At 41.0% G+C, this 20,062-nt stretch overlaps 1 protein-coding gene across 1 annotated transcript; it reads left to right on the forward strand.

Annotated features, from left to right (window-relative positions):
- The first annotated feature begins 18,889 nt into the window (after positions 1 to 18,889).
- Positions 18,890 to 19,744, forward strand: LOC101554560 (E3 ubiquitin-protein ligase SIAH1A-like). Its single transcript, XM_004606135.2, has one exon. It carries the CDS (start codon positions 18,890 to 18,892, stop codon positions 19,742 to 19,744), a length of 855 nt encoding a protein of 284 aa, XP_004606192.2.
- Positions 19,745 to 20,062: the final 318 nt, after the last annotated feature.

Raw genomic sequence — 20,062 nt, forward strand, 5'->3', positions numbered from 1 at the left:
GCTGGCTGAACCTTCTCCGTCTGGCACCCCGGTGTCCCACTTATTTTCCGTGGAAAATACTGCATACTCTTGATTCTTGAGCCCATCCTCTCTGATACAGAGCTATGTGCATCCCAACCAGCCCCACAATAGTACCATCTCCATTGCACTCACAAACCCGGAGGCAGAGTGAGTTTTAGTTCTAGACAACAAGGCTACATCTTCTTTGTATTGAAGGACAAGGCAGTTTTCAAGAATACTACTCTGTTAGCCTTTGATCAACTCTCTTCGTCCTAGATGATTTTGACAATTATGTCGAATTTAATTTTTCAGTTTTTGTGATTGGGAAATCACTTGACTATTCATTTCTTTAAGGAAGCAAGGCCACCTCTCGGTTCTTTTTAGTAGAAAATAATACTTAGAAACCATCTTGTTAGAAAAATTTATTGCTGTCAGTTTAACTCTAATTTTTTAAAACTAAACAATAAATTCCAACAAGGTCACACTTAAATTCACGCTTATGATTATGAAGAGTTTGTTTCTTTTAGGATCACACCTGTTCAGTGATTGAGGCCACTGCTCAGGTGGCCTGATGTTTTGAGGGATCATCTAAGTAACTGGCCTCCAGTATATCAGTCCTATGTTCAGTCTTCTGGTCTCTGATGATAGCTTTTTTAACAATGGAATTTTTTTTTTATCTTAAATGCTATGTCTCCTTACTTCTAACCCCCCCCCCCACCAAACACCCTAGTTTTTAATAATACCAACGTAATCCCTTCATTTCACAATACGAACAAAAGCACTTCATTTCAAATATACATGTACCTGTCCCATAATAATGCCAACATTAGCATAAATATGACTTCAGTCTTTTTCATATGTATTATGTTGTGTGTTTTATAACATAATGCTGATTTCTCGCCCCGCTTCCTGCCACCCTCTATCTACTTGTATGTTTTCTTAATGAGTTGGGATAGATCTACTTATCTTGGAAAAGAAATTTATATTCCATCTTGGTAAATCTTTAAGCTTGCGGTGTCTTACATGCAGTGTTTCACACCAATGATTGATAATACAACATATCTCAATGAGACTAGATCTATTCCACTGACTAGTTGTGCTGTACATCTTTATTACAAATTTTCATTGCATGTTTTTATTTTATTTATGTATAATTCTGCTTCTAACATGATACAGTGTTCATTCAACATTGTCAGTGTCTCCAAGTTTTCTTCTAAAATATTGAAAATTAAAGCTTTTAAAAGATTGTAAAATTGGATAGATTTTACCGTTTTATAGCTTTTTAATTCATGAGAAAGCCACATGGTACTGGGATATCAAACATGAAGACTGTTCTGGATCTATCACATCTCATTTCCAGGAACGTCAGCCATGGATGAATTATTCTTTAAGATTTTTTACAATATAGTGGTAAATGGAGAAACCTAGCTCAGAAAGTTTTATTCAGTGAATTTTATCTTTCATGTTTCCCAAAATTTAAAGAATAAAAACTGTAAGTGTTTTCCCTCGCCATTAAATTTGTTGGAAAGTTATTTTTATGCTTGTTTTAGTCATATGCAGAAGTTAAAAATAATGGTGAAACACCTCTATATTCACCATTAAAACTAAACATTCTAGAAGTTAGAAGATATTCTAGACTTAGGACAATAATGTATTCTCAATGTCTATTTACCTTATCTCCAAAAAATTGAGTATTCTTTGGAGAAACACTAGAAACGAGAAGCATATTTTTAGAACTTAGAATATTTTATTTGCAAATGCAGAATGTTTTCAAACTTTAGTTCTTTTTTTTTTTTTTTTTGCTTTTTGGGTCACACCTGGCGATGCACAGGGGTTACTCCTGGCTCTGCACTCAGGAATCACTCCTGGCGGTGCTCAGGGGACCATATGGGATGCTGGGAATCGAACCCGGGTCAGCCGCGTGCAAGGCAAATGCCCTACCCGCTGTGCTATTGCTCCAGCCCCCAAACTTTAGTTCTTGAGGCTAGGAAGGTGGATCAGTGGTAAAGCACCTATCTTACATATGTAATATCTTAAGTTCATTATTTGGCACCATGTGGTCCCTGCAAACACCACTGGGTATGGCAAAAAAGTAACAAGAAGAAAGATTAAAATATAAAGCTTAGGGCTGGAGTGATAGCATAGCGGGTAGGGCGTTTGCCTTGCACGCGGCCGACCCGGGTTCAAATCCCAGCACCCCATATGGTCCCCTGAGCACTGCCGGGGGTGATTCCTGAGTGCAGAGCCAGGAGTAACCCCTGCGCATCGCCAGGTGTGACCCAAAAACCAAAAAAAAAATATATAAAGCTTAAAAATCATAATTACCTAAAGTAAATATAAAATTAATATTAAAATATTTTCCTGATCAAAATTACAAATTTTCTCAAAATTAAAATTGCATGAATTTACTTTCAAAATTAATACTAGGGCTGGAGCAATAACACAACAGGTAGGGCGTTTGCCTTGTACGCAACCCACTTGGGTTCAATTCCCAATATCCCATATGGTCCCCCGAGCAATGCAAGGAGAAATTCCTGAGTGCATGAGTTTGGAGTAACCTCTGTACAACTCCAGGTGTGACCCAAAAAGAAAAAAAAAACTTAAGTTGTGGAAATAGCTCAATTGTCCTAAGGAATTTTCCAAAGTCTGGTCTTATATAAGAGTGTCCTTCATGCTTTCAAGAATTTCTCTGGTCTCTGGGATTGAGTTTGGCCATTTAATCAGATCTGGATAGACTTTCTTCCCCACTTTTCTGTGATAATTATTAAATTCTAGTGTTTTTTTTTCCCCCTAATTTGGCTGCTTACCTCTTGAACCTGCCTTTGGTAGTCTGTGTCTAGATCTATTACCTCATTAAAAACTGCAAAGTAGATAGGCTGGAGGAACAGCTCAGTGGAGAAGATCACTGACTTTGATCAGAAGGCCACCGTTCAATCTTTGGTATTGCATGGTCCACTGAACTTGGAATAACTCATCCCAAACAAATGCAGTGTTATGTACAGAAGCAATTAGCTGGAAATAGTTTGCTTCCTAACGATAATAGGTGAATGAATACCAAATTTTTGTGTATGCAGAATGGAATGCTACTCAGCTATGAACAAAGATAAAAATCTTACACTTTGTTTCTGCTCTCATATGATATCTTCTGGTTCCAGTTGAGTCAGAAAAAAAATAAAAATAGCAGATAATCTCATAGAATGTAAATAAGTAAAACAGACAGCAGTAATCATTGTAAACAAAACATGTGATATTCAAACAGAACTGAAAATAAGAGTCTAAGTGAGGAATAAAGAAAAAGGGGCTTGGGGTCAGTGGTGGAGAGAAATTGGCACTGTGGTGATAAGTGTGGTGCAGTAGCATTGTAAAAGTCAGTATTGTAAGCCATGATACCTAAAACAAAGATAGGAAATGGTGCTGTTCTATAACCCATGTGTCTCTTATTATATACAGATATACATGCAAACAAATTTAGAATAGCTCTGTAATTAGTAGTTTTAGAAGCCATATGGCAGGATAAAAATATTATATATATATTTACAAAGACATGTATAATAACTTAAAAATAATCCTGGAATATCAAAGGAAAACGCACATGAAACTGGCATCTAGAGACCAACTGTGGTACATGTCCCTGCGTAGCGTTTCCTAAAAACAAGCAATTCACAGGTTCCAGCAGGGTATCCGAGAGTTCCATTCAACTCAGCACCACCTACCAAGGATAAGATCAGGTCCTGGGTGAGGGTTCAGTCTCCCAAGAATGCCTTCCAATTTATAAGTTACAAAACCAGAGTGTTTCCTGGGCTTCTGACAGACCTGGTGTAAATCATAGGTTTCCTCTGGTATGACAAATTTTCAGAAGCAATGCATAGAATTTCGGAGACTTCTATCTTTCCTGAGAAGTAGGAGTTTCTGTTCTCATGGGACTTGACATACAACATGGTGTGTGGAAGTATTTTGGTTTCTTAACCTGGAAGTTTTTCTTCCTAACCTCTCTAGGTTTTTGTTGAGTCTTAATTATATAAGCAAGTTTAATAAAAAGCTTTGATAATGGACCTTAGTCATCTGTTTTTCCCTATCCCCAACTTAGAAATCAAAGGGTGCGTCATCTAAAAAGTCATGCTCCATCACATTGTTCCTCGCAACCAGCCCCACCCTTATGTACATAACAATACAGTTTTGTCACTCACATATTTCAAGGGTTTATGGAGTTATAAGCCATAAACTATGATGTAAAGAAATATATTATGCATATATGTTTATATTCCTTTTAAATGATTGTAATGCCCAATACAAGATTCTCAAGTGGCTAATACATACATAGCTAATATATATGTGTATATATATTATATATATGTATATGTATATATATATATATATATATATAAAATTTGCTTTTTGGGTCACACCTGGCAATGCACAGAGGTTACTCCTGACTCATGCAATCAGGAATTACTCCTGGCAGTGCTCGGGGGACCATATGGATGCTGGGAATCAAACCCAGGTCAGCTGCGTGCAAGGCAAACGACTACCCCTGTGCTATGGCTCCAGCCCCAGAAATGGCTAATCTTATCTTCAAGCTCTTTGAGGTCCTACATGCAAATGTTATCGTCACATGTGTACCCCCTGCTATATCAGAGATTTAGTCATGACTAACTAGGTACTATTTAAATCTAAAGCAATTACACCCAACATCATGGTGAAAATTTCAACGTAAAAACCTATTCTAAGGAAAACCTGTGCCTTTAAGCAAAATGTGACGCTCCATAGTAGAGACCCTTTCTTCTTGTTCTAGAGGCCAGCTGGTAGCAGAGTTGAAATAGACTGAGAGTCCAGCTGTGTGAACAGTTCAGTTTTGCTTTCTGATGAAAATCCATCTACAAACAATTTTCCCAATTCAACCTTTTCCCTCTCATACTTCCGTTTAATCTCAAAATCTGACTTGATATTTCTTTGCTGATAGAAGCCAACAATTTGCCAAAGTTATGGAATACTATTTAGGAAGGTGAATTTGAATTTGGCATGTGAAGACTGATGTGAAGGGCAGTGAGATTAGGCTGAATGTCAATTCTTAGAAATCCAATTTTGAAAGACATTCAAAATTGTGGCCCACAAATACAAATATGACACTTGAAATGATTGAACAGAAGGGGGTAATTTTCATCTTGGTTCTTAGAAGTCTGGGGATTAAAAAATATGAAATTAAAATCTATTATTACATGCAAATGTATTCAACATATGTTTTAATTTAATTTAGATGATCAAATTTAGGAGTAGAAAGAAGGATACATGGTTGTGATACAATGAGGGGCCCACAGTAATTCTTGTCACAGGCCCATTCAATTAAATCCTAACTATTCGGTAACTGGGGTAGCTAGCATCATTTAAAGGTGGCAATTTAAACCATAATGTCCAAAAGGAGAGAGAAGGGAGAAAGAAAGGGAAGAGAGGAAAGGAAAATGCCTGTCATAGAGACAGACCGGGGTGTGTGAGGGGTGGCAGGAGGGAAACGGGGGACATTAATGGTGAGAAATGTACACTGGTGGAGCAATGGGTGTTGGGACATTGAATGAATGAAACCTGATCATGAACAGCTTTGTATCTGTCTCTCACAGTGATTTCATAAAAAAATAAAGGTAGCAATTTAAGTCACCGTGTATTTATCTTTTTTATCTGTCAGCTTTATAATAGCTTATCACTGTATCACTGTCATCCCATTGTTCGTCGATTTACTTGAGCGGGCACCAATAACGTCTCTATTACACTCAGCCCTGAGATTTAAGCAGCCTCTCCTTACTCGTCCTTTGAAACGATTGGAGGCTTTCAGGGTCAGGGAAGGAGACCTATCGTTACTGGTTTTGGCATATCGAATACACCACGGGTAGCTTGCCAGGCTCTGCCGTGCAGCCAGGATACTCTCAGTAGCTTGCCAGGCTCTCCAAGAGATACATCTTTTACTGTGTTTAGGATATGAATATTCCATGGGGAGCTTGCCAGGCTCTCCCATGAGGGCAATAGACTCTTGGTAGCTTATCAGGTTCTCCCAAGGCCACATGCTTCCGGGATCTTGGTCTTATAATCTCTTGATGTTGGTCGTTGGTGGGATTACACAGCACGGGGTGGGGGGGGCGGTAGGAGTGAGGGGTGGGAGGGCAGTTTGTGGGTGTGGCTTCCAAGCTACTGGAAAATGTGAGGTTGTGTGGAGAAGGCCCAGCCAGTCCCAATCCGAGCAGGCTTGGAGATCTCAGCCCCGGGTCCCGCACACCTGGGTTCCTCTGCCGGTCCCTTCATGTGTGAGGCTCGTCTGAAGGTGCGGAGAGGGGTCTTGAGCATAGCTGTGGCTCAATAGTAATATAATAGCTAATAGGTAAGACATATCTTCATTGTATTAGGCACATAATGATTCAGAGATGTCAAAATACTCCATGAGCTTCATTGGTTTTGATTAAAGTGTATCTAGGACCTAGATCTTTGGTGTGTAAGCCATTTGGTGTTACATGTCTACTACATGATCTCCAACATGCCGATTACTTGCCACCACTTTTCCTCTAAGGATTATCATGTCTGTGGGGCAGGTCTTATACTTGTACATGCTGCTTTTGCCTATCATGTGTGCTGCAGACTGAGATTTGCCTTGAAATATCCATTAATCTGTTTAGAACATAAACATGACTAGAGTAAAGGATTTTTACAGCCAGCAATAATTTGTGGTTAATGAATTCTTAAGAATTTTATGTCCCTCTCTCACTCATAGGTTTGTATGGTAGTGGCCCCTTCCCCATTAAAAGGCCTTTATCGTTCGAATTGCTTTTATGAATAGATGGCTTTTTCATTTTTCACAGCTGATTTCCTTTTGTTGTCTTTATTGTGGTTTAACAGGGAGACAATTGACACCACAAATAGAAAGTGGGGTGGTGGGGGCTATCCCCACCTTTCCTTTCTTTGTGTTTTTGTTAGCCTTTGTCCCTTAGCTCACATTTGGGGAGGTTGACTTTGAGACTGGGTTATCAACAGTCAAGTCCAAATCTCAGTGGAAAAGCTCTCCCATAGGGAAGGGTAATTCCTGAAGTTTTCTAAAATTGCATCTGAAGTTTTCACAATTACAGCTATAAAATTCGTGACATTAAGAGTAAGACCTGGGACAGAAGGACATACTAAGTATTCCACTATATGCTATCAGTCTAGTACTTTTCTATTATAAAATTGATAGAAAAATACATCTTGATGGCAAGATGTTTTGAAAGATGTGGAAGTATAGCAAAAATCTTAACTTCCAAAAGAAAGCAAAAATAATCTTAATTTCCATTACTCCCAAATCCATTCAGCTAAGACTTCATAAGTTTCATTTCTCTTATATAATTAAATCACTGTCACTGTCATCCTGTTGCTCATTGATTTGCTTGAGTGGGCACCAGTAACTTCTCCATTGAGACTTGTTACTGTTTTTGATATGTAGAATACACCACGGGTAGCTTGCCAGGCTCTGCTGTGTGGGCAAAATACTCTCAGTAGCTTGCCAGGTTCTCTGAGAGGGGCGGAGGAATCGAACCTGCGATAAGGATAAATGCCTTATCGTTGTGCTATCGCTCCAGCCCATATATATTTAATATAAATTATATTTATACTTCTCATTGTTTTAACACAAATAACTAACCTACATATTATTCAATAATACTTATTTTTACTTAACACACTTTGAAAGGCTTACCAAGGCCACTTTATATAAAATTCATTTTATTAACTCTTTTCATCATTTCTCTCTTGATAGATACGTTTTGTTATAGCTAAATTTTCAGAAAACATTTAGGGTTTTTGTTTTGAGCCACATCTACTGAACTCAGGGTTTACTCCTGGCCTCTCTTCTCCAGGATGATTCCTGGTGGGGTTCAAGGGACTGTGTGCGGTGCTCAGCAATGAGCAAAACAAGTGTTTTATCCTCTGTACTCTTTTTTTAAAAAATTTTTTTATTAGAGAATCACTATGAAGTACAGTTCAAACTTATGAACTTTTGTGTTTGCATTTCACTCCTACAGTGATCGTTTACCCATCCCTCCACCAGTGCCCATTCACCTCCACCAATGATCCCAGTCTCCCTCTCACCACCCCCACCCCATCGCCCACCACCCTACCCTGCCTCTGCAGCAGGGCATTCCCTTTTCTTCTCTCTCCTTTTGGGTATTGATGTTCACAATAGAGGTTTTGAGTGGCCTTCATGTTCAGTCTACAGTCTACTTTCAGTTTGCGTCTTCCAACCCAAATGGATCCTCCCGACATCCTCTACTTGTTCCCTTCTCTATATGAGCTGCCTTTTCCCCCAGCATGTGAGGCCAGTTTCCAGGCTGTGGGTCTGTACTTTCTTCAGCGCAATATCTTAAATGTTTTTGGCCTGAGGAGTCATTGCTAGCAATAGAATTTCTGCATAAAAGTATCTGTGTGTTGTGCAGTTTGGTAAACACAGTCAAGCTTCCTTTCTACATGCTGCTTTTGGTGCCTGCTTCATTGTGTATGAGAGAAAGACTGCACTCTGGATGTTCCTTCTAATCCTCACAACGCTCTAACAAAGAGCAGCTCTAATGCTTGTTTTCAACAATAGAACAAAACAAACTTCAGAGTGTTTGGTAAAACGCCTTAAGGTTACAAAGCTATAATGCAGAGAGGAATTTTAGCCATCACAAAGGGCCCTAGTGTTTCTATGATCAGGATCTTTCTAGGGAAGGTGATTCTATCTTTGCTAATGGTTGGTTTCATGTCTTTGGTTAAGTAACTTTACCTCTCTAGTGTTTTTTTTTTTTTAAGATAAAGTAGTTGGACTATGGGACCTCTTTGGCTTTGAATTTTATCTTGTATTTTATAAATCATATAGCTTAGTTGCAATCTTTTTTTTTCTCACCTTGGAATTTCACTTTCTAGTGGAAGAACAGATGTGAAATGTTAGGGTTATGTGACTATAGAAATGACCTCCACAATTTGCCTTTTTGCTCATTACTATACTAAAAAATACCCCTGATTTTTTTCCCACCACTTCCTAAACATAAAATTTAGTTACCCATGTTCATTGTTTGTGTTTCAACTGTGCATGCCTGCTATTCCTCCTTGTAAACATGCCTATCACAGAAAACTTCTCCAGGTATGTATTGAACATTCTTGCATCCTAATCGTTTGCTAATTAAGCTAGACTTTCATTCTCTGAACCTTGGATGAGAGCTTGTGCTACCCAGGTTTGCTTCCCAAGTTGCAAGTTATTTTCTTGCAAGTAAAACTCTTAGCTATTCTGGATTTGAGGATCATATTCTCTAATACCTTTTCTTAGACATAAGCTGTTTTTTAGTCTGAATCACTTGGAAGTCACTTGCAATTTTGTTTCCAAAGAGTTTTCTTTTTTAGGGTACATTTCCTTTGTCTCATGTAAAGGTGTCAGCATGAAAGCTTGTATGGTATAGAGAAAGGATGACCAAATGGAGAGGGTATATCCTTTGAATAAGGACCATATAACTCATCTGAGCCAGGAAACTTCTGAGTATGAAAGAGCACAGCACAACTAAAGAGAAAGGGATGGAATAAACCTGACCCACTCAGCTGGATATATTGGTCATGTTACTTTGGACTAGCTTCAAGCTCTACATCACTTTAAGTTGCTAGCTAAGGAATCTTGCCACAAATTAGTTTTTCTGGATGTAGTTTTCTCATTTGAAAATTGGGTGTAATAATTCCAGCTTGTTGAAGATGTCAGAGAACATGTAAAATTTCTGGTGTGAAGTAGGTACAGTATAACTACCTTCGGTACTTGTTGAAGAAAGTCAAGAGCTTAGTGAGATGACACATATTAGTCTCTTATCACCTGTGCACTTGAGGACTAGTTACATTATTGTGCTTCCTGTTGCCCTGTTTGGCTGCTTCTTCCAGCACCACAAATTTAGTCCTTTCTAATCTGATATGGAAATAAGCCAATTTATTATTTTAAAAAACTTCTGAGAAACCTTTTTCTTGGAGTGGCATGTGGGGTTGTTCTGCACAAACTTTCATGTCAGCTGAAGTATCACTCGGTGTCCATGACCCAAATAATAAAAATGTTAATAATTGACTATTGTATAAGTCATGATTTCTGGTGATGTGGAATATTACTTAGTAGGTGATTATTAAAGAAGCTCAATAGTTTAATTTCCTGCTGGCTTGTAGGCAGGCGAGCCTTGCTCCAGATAGTGTAAGTCTCCTAAACATTTGATGTTTAGTGAGGCAATGTGTCTGAGTGTGATGGGATAAACAACTAATTTTCTACTTCCAAGGAAACAAAATTATAAGAGGAAGTAAACTTAGTCATCCTTTATATGTGAGGGGGAAACTTATGCTAGTGATATACTGGTGGTGATCAAAGAGATTTAGGAAAAGTTAAATGATATGAATTGTTTTGGGTATCTTTCCTACAGTACTTAACAGGTCTGACCTCTGCCTGGTGCCAGCTGGGCCAGTAGTTAAATGCAAGGACCTGATGGTGTGGTGTTGCATGGTGGATTACCTGGACCACACCCATTTGTGCTTGGGGCCTGCAGCGCAGCACCCAGCAGTGCTCTTGTGATGATGTGGTGCGGGGTCTAATATCTGCAAGGCACGTAACTTAACCCTTGTACAATCTCTCTACCACTGCTGTACACTTTTGTTATAGTTTACATGTTACCACTATAGAAGTCTTTGTTTTTTATTCACTAAAATGGAAACAGAGACCATATCTACCTCGGTGTTGTATCCCTAGGGGCTTTAGCACAGAATACATTCTCAATATATAAAGGTGAGGTTCCTTGACACAACTGACCCAGGTTTGATCCCCAACACCCTGTATGATCCCTTGAGCTTGCCAGGAGTGATGCCTGAGTACAAAACTAGGAGTGAGCCCTGAGCATAGCTGGGTGTGGTACAAAAGACAAATGAAGGTGAAATTGTTCTTTCTCCCTGCCCCACTGATGATGCCGGTTGTTATGACTGAGGGTTGTGTATGCACTTGGTTGTGGTGATCACACAGATTTAGTCCTAGTGTTTGCAAGAGTTGCACATCAGGATTTAGTCCTCAAACAACTGTCCATGGTACTCCCAGGATGAGTCACAGCCTTGAGTTGTGGTGTTGCATACATCTGTCTTGCTGCTTCCAGAAATGTTTTGTTGCACCATATATACCAATAGAGCCGCAATACTTATAAACTGTGGACCATACATGGTTCATGTGATGACACCAAGGATCAAATTGGCAGCCACACACTTCTTGTGAGGCAGGTATTTTAGCTGCTATATCTCCTGCTCCTCTAATTTTTAAAATATTGTGAATGTGTTAATGGCCAAAGTACAAATGTTTACTATTTGATCAATTAAGAATTTATTCTTCTCTGGGCTGGAGCAATAGCGCAGTAGGTAGGGCATTTGCCTTGCATGAGGCTTACCCAAGTTTGATTCTCAGCATCCCATATGGTCCCCTGAGCACTGCCAGGAGTAATTCCTGAGTATATGAGCCATGAGTAACCCCTGTGCATTGCCGGTTGTGACCTAAAAACAAAACAAAAAGAGAATTAAAGAATTCTTCTCAACAGTTGTGAGGATACACACACAGTACAGTACAACTTCATTCTATATTCAGATGAACTATTGATCTATTCTTAGTAGAGACTGATAATGATGAAACAGACACCTTGTGAGTGTTTTGAGAATGATAGCAATTTTCCAGGAAAACTAGGTTCAAATAAACTAATGCTCCTATCTGTTACTAGTTTTATGCATACCTTAATTCACTAACTTAATTGAATCATGTAATATTTCAGCACCGAGCATTGTATAACATTGTATAACATTGTAAACATTGAGAGCTTAAAAGGAATATAGGTAAATGAGATGCTTTATATTTTATTTCTTTTTTTTAGGGGCTATACCAAGTGGAGGTCAGGGCTTACTCCTGGGTCTGAATTTGTGGATCACTCCAGACAGCTCAGGGGGACCATACAATAAATCCAGCTTGGATATGTACAAAGAACATACCGTATCTTCTGTACTCTCTCTATATGTATGTATATATATATACATATATATATAAATATACACACACATGTATGCATTCCATCAGTGTGTGTGAATTTGTGAACTGAGATATATTCACTTTGCTGCCCCATGATCCCAATTTCTTTTTAAATTAGCGTCTGTATTTTGCCACAGAAAATGACAGTATTATGTCTTATGTCTGAAAAAGTGTTCTCTGGACAGCCATGAAAATGACTAACAAATACTTAAACACCCTTTCCATTTTTGCCAGTTCTTGTTGTGTTTGGGTGGAAGTGTTTGCAAATACATCAACTCTCAACTGTTCTCATTAATGGTGGAGAACAGAATGTGGGTAGGCAAAGCTCAGTAGCTAAATATTTACAGTGTGCGTTTTTGGCTTTGAAGCGTGGTCACACACAACACCAGCCAGCTTGCCTCTTTCCCTCCTCCTCTCTCTGCACCTCTTCTTCTCACTCACATGTTCTTTTTGAATATGTCACTGTCACAAACTTTTGACAGACATATTGCTCGCCACTGCGTGATCATTGATTAGGTCCTCACACTTGTCAGGAACTGTAATGTGTGTGTGTGTGTGTGTGTGTGTGTGTGTGTGTGTGTGTATGCATAGATGCATACCACATTTTCTTTATCCACTCATCTGTCCTTTGACACTTGTAGTGTTTGAAGTTCTTGGCTGTTGTGAATAGTGCTGCAATGAACATAGGAGGGCACAAAGCATTTCAATGTAATGAGAACCTTCTAAGCAGAGTAAGTGCATTTAATTGGCAGGAAGGTGTGAGTGTGTCTGACCTTTACTTGGGACTTTTACTTGGGAGGATGGAAGGGGTCCTCAGCCATGGGACTCCCAAAGCCCTAGCGAACCACTCTGAGGAGTGTGGTTTTTGTCAGTTAGGCGCCTAGAAGTCACTAAAAGCTTAAGCAGGGCTGAAATATGATTGGGCTTGCTTTCAAGAACGATCATGTATTAATCAGTCAGCAAAATGATGGAGACGGGTTGAGTCAGCCTCGAGACCCCTGACCCCGTGGCCATGGTTCAGCCATACTCTTATTCCAGTCGAAAGGGATGCCCGAAAATGGAAACCATTGCTCATTGCTGGAGGGTGTTAATAAAAATCTCTTGAGGCCAAAAAAGCCAAATCACAATTTTAAAAGCTCCTTTCCTCGCTGGCAGCTGCTGTGAGTGACTTGTGAGAGTGGGCATCGGGTGCTTTGTCTTCCTGGACAGTATATTGCATCGCCTCCCCCTCATAAACCTTTCTGTTTATTTTGTGGGAGGGTAAAGTGCCTGACAGACCTTATCTGGGAGGAAAATAAAGAATCAGGGGCTCTTAAATCTTCAAGTTCCTCAAGCCTCCAAACTAGCGCAGGAAACCAATTTGAAAATGAGAAGGTTGGGGACCTTGCTGAGGCCGGTCCTGCTTATCTCCTCCCTTCATTTCCCCTCTGCCTCTTTCTCTGTTCTCATTTCGGAGTCCCACTTCCCAATGGATCAACATTCTCATATTGCCAAGACCTCCCGTTACATTTCCCTAGGGCCAGCCTGCCCTTTCAAGAACTACCCACCTTTCAAAATTACTTCTGTACATTTCTAGTTACTGCTATTAAACTTCTCCTGGGGCTGAACCCAAATATGTGTTAGGAGGGCAGCAATTTAATTAAGTAGCATCCCACGAAGGTATAAACTTCGGGCCCCCACCCCCATCACCTTCTCAGGTTATATTAGAAATGTAATAAAAAACAAATCTCTTATTAAATAAAGTAATGTATGGTAGCACTGTAGCACTGCCATCCCGTTCATTGTTTTGCTCGAGTGGGCAACAGTAACGTCTTCATTGTGAGACTTGTTGCTAGTTTTTGGTATACTGAATATGCCCTGGGTAGCTTGCCAGGCTCTGCCAAGTGGGCAGGTTATGCTTGGTAGTTTGCCAGGCTCTCCAAGAGGGACAAAGGACTAGAACCCGGGTTGGCTGCATGCAAGGCAAATGTCCTACCTGCTGTGCTATTGCTCCAGGCCAAAGTAATGTAGTAATAATAAAAAAAAAAAATCTTCCAAATGCCGGTCGTATTTCAGGATCTCTTAAAACATGCTTTCTTGGCAGTCCCCCCACGTTTAGCTCAGTTTCTCTGTTGTGTACTTTGGTATCTTCAGCAGTTTTTTTTTTTTTAATGTTTGGGTTTACTTCCTACCTATTAATGCCAGCTGTTGTCTTTTGGTGTTTTTTTTTTCCCCTTGGGTTTTCTTGTTCTGATTTGCTACATGCCTATGTTCTATCTCTATTTTGCCCAGATATTTAATTTCAAAGTAAAGATTTCAAAAAGGTGAGTGTATGATTAGAAAAAGTGGGCCAGGGATGTTAGTGAATTTACATTACTAATATCCAGAAGAGAAATATAGATTGTTTTAAAACCACTATCAGCAAGGTTCATATCTATAGGAGAAAATGCCATCTCATAGTGAAATATGCAGCAATTTCATTTTTTGCTTGAAGTTCAGACCAGAAGATGGGGACATTTTAATTGTGGTATGTTAAATCACTTAATATCAGTACTACTGTGTTTAAAAAAGGCCTGGTCAGACCAGATGGCTAAAGTTCCTTCTAGATATAATTGGTACTTACCATAATGAACCTCTTGTGGAGACTTGACCTTGTGTTGTATCATTAGTTTACGTACTGTTTAGACTCTCAGTTACTCCATTGTATGGTGGAAGCAAGGCTCTCCCAACAGTGTGGAAAAAGTGAAAACAAAACAAAAACACAAAAGTCACTTAGTTTGGATCCCGAACGAATGAGTTTACTTCTAGCTTCTTTGCTTAGAACACCTGAACTTTTTTTTTTTTTTTAAATTTATTTATTTTTAATTAGAGAATCACCGTGAGGGTACAGTTACAGATTTATACACTTTTGTGCTTATATTTCCCTCATACAAAGTTCGGGAACCCATCCCTTCACCAGCGCCCATTCTCCACCACCCGTAAACCCAGTGTCCCTCCCACCCTCCCCAATCCCATCTCCCCCCCACCCCACCCTGCCACTGTGGCAAGGCATTCCCTTCTGTTTTCTCTCTCTAATTAGCTGTTGTGGTTTGCAATAAAGGTGTTGAGTGGCCGCTGTGCTCAGTCTCTAGCCCTCATTCAGCCCGCAACTCTCTTCCCCCACATGGCCTTCGACTACAATGTAGTTGGTGATCGCTTCTCTGAGTTGACCTTTCCCCGGAACGTGAGGCCAGCCTCGAAGCCATGGAGTCAACCTCCTGGTACTTATTTCTACAGTTCTTGGGTGTTAGTCTCCCACTCTGTTATTCTATATACCATAGATGAGTGCAATCTTTCTATGTCTGTCTCTCTCTTTCTGACTCATTTCACTCAGCATGAAACTTTTCATGCCCATCCACTTAACTACAAAATTCTTGACCTCCTTTTTTCTAACAGCTGCATAGTATTCCATTGTATAGATGTACCAAAGTTTCCTCAACCAGTCATCCGTTCTGGGGCATTCGGGTTTTTTCCAGATTCTGGCTATTGTAAACAGTGCTGCGATGAACATACATGTGCAGATGTTGTTTCGATTGTACTTTTTTGCCTCTCTGGGATATATTCAACATTAGACCTCAACATTAGACCACAAACCATAAGGTACATTGAAGACAAGGTCGGCGAAACCCTCCACGATATTGAAGATAAAGGTATCTTCAAAGGTGACACGGAACTAAGCAATCTAGTAAAAACAGAGATCAACAAATGGGACTACATTAAACTAAAAAGCTTCTTCACCGCAAGAGATACAGTGACCAGAATACAAAGACTATCCACAGAATGGGAAAGGATATTTACACAATACCCATCAGATAAGGGGTTGATATCAATGGTATATAAAGCACTGGTTGAGCTCTACAAGAAGAAAACATCCAACCCCATCAAAAAATGGGGCAAAGAAATGAACAGAAACTTTACCAAGGAAGAAATACGAATGGCCAAAAGGCACATGAAAAAGTGCTCTACATCACTAATCATCAGAGAGATGCAGATCAAAACAACCATGAGATACCACCTCACACCACAGAGACTAGCACACATCCAAATGAACTTTTTTTTTTTAAAAATTAGTGTGGTTTGTTTACTTGTCTAAGTTTATGCCAGTAATTTCTTTTTACAATATTAGAAACAGAACATTCATACAGCAGTCAGCATTTTCTTTTCAAGAATGGTTATGGACCTGGAACGTGCATCACCCAAATCTGTTATTTGATTGCTTCTGAGGAAAGTATAGACAGATGCGGATTGAGATAGTTTCCTTATTTTGGCTTTAATAGGAAGTAGGACCTGAATTAATTGTAGCTGGCTTTCTTTTTGGTAAACCACACAATGGAAAATTGTGTTAGATTCTTAAAAAGAATGATAGGGTAAATATGATAGAATATCATACTATGATATTATAGAATGAGGTAAATATAATAATAGCTTACTTTTATGAGATTAAAATAATTTCCCCTTTAAGTCCCTCAGGAATTGCCAAGAGGAGAGAAGGATATCTTCCAAGACAAAGGAGAGAATGATTTCACAAAAGCAGGTACATGCTCTGGGTATCAACTACATCAATAGGATCAGAATGAAAGTGAAGATAATGACATTTTTTAAAAAATTCTGTCTGTTCCAGGCACAGATGATCTTTGATCTTTCTGAGTTTTACCTATTATGGAAAACATTGTCTCAGACTGTATGGATTTCCATTTTTTTTTCCCCCTTGATCAAGGCAAGACTGATTGACAAGCATAGGTTTCCCGTCATAGACCAATGTGCTGATTTCAGGCAGGAATGAGAGGAGCTTTGACCCCAACTCCTTAGAGAGCAGAACCCCCGGAGAGGCCAAGTTTACTCTACATGAATAGGAATTGCTTACTGGGGTTTCCACTGCCTTCTTACTTCACGTTCCAGAGAGTTTGGACGTCACCTTGATGTTAAAAAACACTACTTGGGTCAGGCCTCTCACTGACCTCATTTATACTGTTTGCTCTCCCTGTTTACTCACGTTGGCAGAAAATCATTTGTGATCTCCTACTGTTATCTTTCTATGTGTGAGTGCCTAACATACTGAAAGAAGCAATAGGCTCCTTGGGATGAGAAGCTCTGTGGTTAAATCTCTTTATCCCTTGAATGTTGAATTCTTGAATCAAAATACAGAGTCGCTCTTTTTTATTTTGTGCTTCCTGTATATGGGAGTGGACTAAGTAGACACTTTATGATCTCTTTCTTGTGGAATGTTTTCTAAGGCCTTTCTCTGCAAGATTATGTCTAATAATCCATTCAGTAGCAAATCAGTTATTTGATAAGTGTAAGAAGATTGGACATTGGCCAATCTTTGTATCTCTTAACATTATCACCTTGTATCTCTTGACATTATCACCTTGCGAGAGGAGCATATAGATGGAGGAAGATGAGGTCATAATTCCTCAGGATACGCCAGGAAGAACTGGAGAAAGAAGTAACTGAAAAGTTGTCTTGGTGGTGGTGGAGAAACTGTTTTGTTACTGACAATTTATATTCATTACAAGGCACATAAAACTGTAGCAATCCCAGATTCATGTAGTTGTTTCCTGGAAGACCCTTCTGAACATTCTAGTTCAATTTTCCTCTAATACAGCTGAGGGCATTGAGGCCAAGGAGCTTAGAGGGTGACCAATCTGAAAATTGTTAAGGGAAGTAACATTTTATTTTTTTAATCAATTCAGTGTTTGGGTGAAGCATTTCAAGTCAGGTAACAGCAATGTGTGGCTGACAGACAGTTGACTATCTTTGAAAGACTTATTTTCTGGGAAGTTAATATTCACTATGGAATACCATTATTTAGCTGTTTCCATTTCCATGAGACATGTGTCTACATCTGAACCACTAAATTTGAGCAATTCAGCAACATTACAACAACACTCCCAGGAATCCATCCCTAAAAATCTCTAACACCGCTCTCTTGGTTTCTTTGCTTCTACTTTTCTCTAGTCCCAATTCAAGGGTTGAAATGGTTAACAAACTAAGTCAAGATAATGGAGAAATAAGGACTTCAGCTAAGATTGACAGCTAAGAGCAAATATCCTATATTATGACCCAGAGGCCAGAACAAGAGTACACAGCAGGTAGGGTGTTTACCTTGCACTTGGTTTCCCCGTGGTAAAATCCCTAGCATCCTATAGGGTGCCCTGAGTTGAGTACCACCAGGAGTAATGCCTGAGGGCAGAGCCAGGCGTAACCCCTCCAAAGCACCCCCCCCCAACCCCAACAAACAAATGAACAAAAAGATATCATGACCTTGACTAGATATACATAGCTCTGAGAAATGAATTTTATCAGATGAATAAAACAAAAATTCAATATGAATAGTTTCGCTCATCAAATCGGAAAATTAACCCCCTCCTCTAACTCCGTCAAGGATAACCCCTCCTGTTGTAAATAGAGAACACGCAAAAAAAGTCACAAAAACCATGCACCTTTGGACTGAGACATCCACCACGCCAACGCTTGCCGTTTATCCCCCTGCGTTTGCAATCTCAGCTGGAGGTCGCGAAGGGTTCTAGGTGGGGGGTGGGGGTGGGGCGGGGGTGGGGGCAGGGGTCAGGGGTCAGCAACATGGCGGAGGTCATCAGCCAAGTGCGGGCCGCGGTGGACGCGGCTCCCGACTGGCCCCGTCCGGGAGGGCCGGGCCCGACCCCTCGCCGGGCCCTGGTGTCCAGCCGGTGGCTGCCGGCCCCGATTGTGGCGTGTTCCTGCCTGGGCTCCGTGCCGGGGGGCCGCCGTGCGCTGGGCAGAATGCTGCCCCCTCCCTTGTTTATGTCGTAGGGTGGACATCGCTCGCCGGACTTGCCAGGGATGCGCCGCCAAGCCACAGCCTTACCGACTCGCAGCACCTCCCAGCGCCGGTCCGCCCCGAGGGGGGTGGCCGCCGCTCCCGCCGGCCCGGCCGCGACCCCCAATGACTTGGCCAGCCTCTTCAAGTGCCCCGTGTGCTCCGACTACGCGCTGCCCCCCATCCTGCAGTGTCACAGTGGCCATCTTGTCTGCGGCAACTGTCGCCCCAAGCTCACATGCTGCCCCACGTGCCGGGGCCCGCTGGGCTCCATCCGCAACCTGGCGATGGAGAAGGTGGCCCAGACCGTGCGCTTCCCGTGCAAGTACGCGTCGTCGGGCTGCGAGATCACGCTGGCGCACCAGGAGAAGGCCGCGCACGAGGAGAGCTGTGAGTTCAGGCCCTACTCCTGCCCCTGCCCCGGCGCGTCCTGCAAGTGGCAGGGCTCCCTGGCCGCCATCCTGCCCCACCTGATGCACCAGCACAAGTCCATCACCACCCTGCAGGGCGAGGACATCGTCTTCCTGGCCACGGCCATCGACCTGCCCGGGGCCGTGGACTGGGTGATGATGCAGTCCTGCTTCGACTTCCACTTCATGCTGGTTCTGGAGAAGCAGGAGAAGTACAGCGGGCACCAGCAGTTCTTTGCGGCGGTGCAGCTGATCGGCACGCGCAAGCAGGCCGACGGCTTCGCCTACCGCCTGGAGCTCAGTGGGCACGGGCGGCGCCTGATCTGGGAAGCCACGCCCCGGTCGGTCCACGAGGGCATCGCCATGGCCATCATGAATAACGACTGCCTCGTCTTCGATACCAGCGTTGCACAGCTCTTTGCAGAAAACGGCAATTTAGGCATCAATGTCACCATTTCCAAGTGTTGAAATGGCCATCAGACCTTTTTTTTTTTTTTTTTTTTTTTTTTATTTCTGGCCCATGTTTAAAACTCTTGCGTTCATATTTCCCAGAGGCCCCCATCACCCTGCCAACCTGAAACGCTTTGTTAGGTAGATGCGAGTCATGCAGGTAAAGAAAAAGCTGTTAAGTATAGGAAATTTGCATGTAGTCACACTAATATATTTGAAAATAAGTCCACATTAAACCACTGGAAAAAAAAATATACACCCAGGATGGGCAGCTTTTGTTTTAAGAAATGAGGCATTGTATAAACAGTTCTGAATTTGTGTTTGTTGTAGACTGAG

Source organism: Sorex araneus, chromosome 2, assembly GCF_027595985.1.
Source record: "Sorex araneus isolate mSorAra2 chromosome 2, mSorAra2.pri, whole genome shotgun sequence".
NCBI classification, from domain to species: Eukaryota; Metazoa; Chordata; class Mammalia; order Eulipotyphla; family Soricidae; genus Sorex; species Sorex araneus.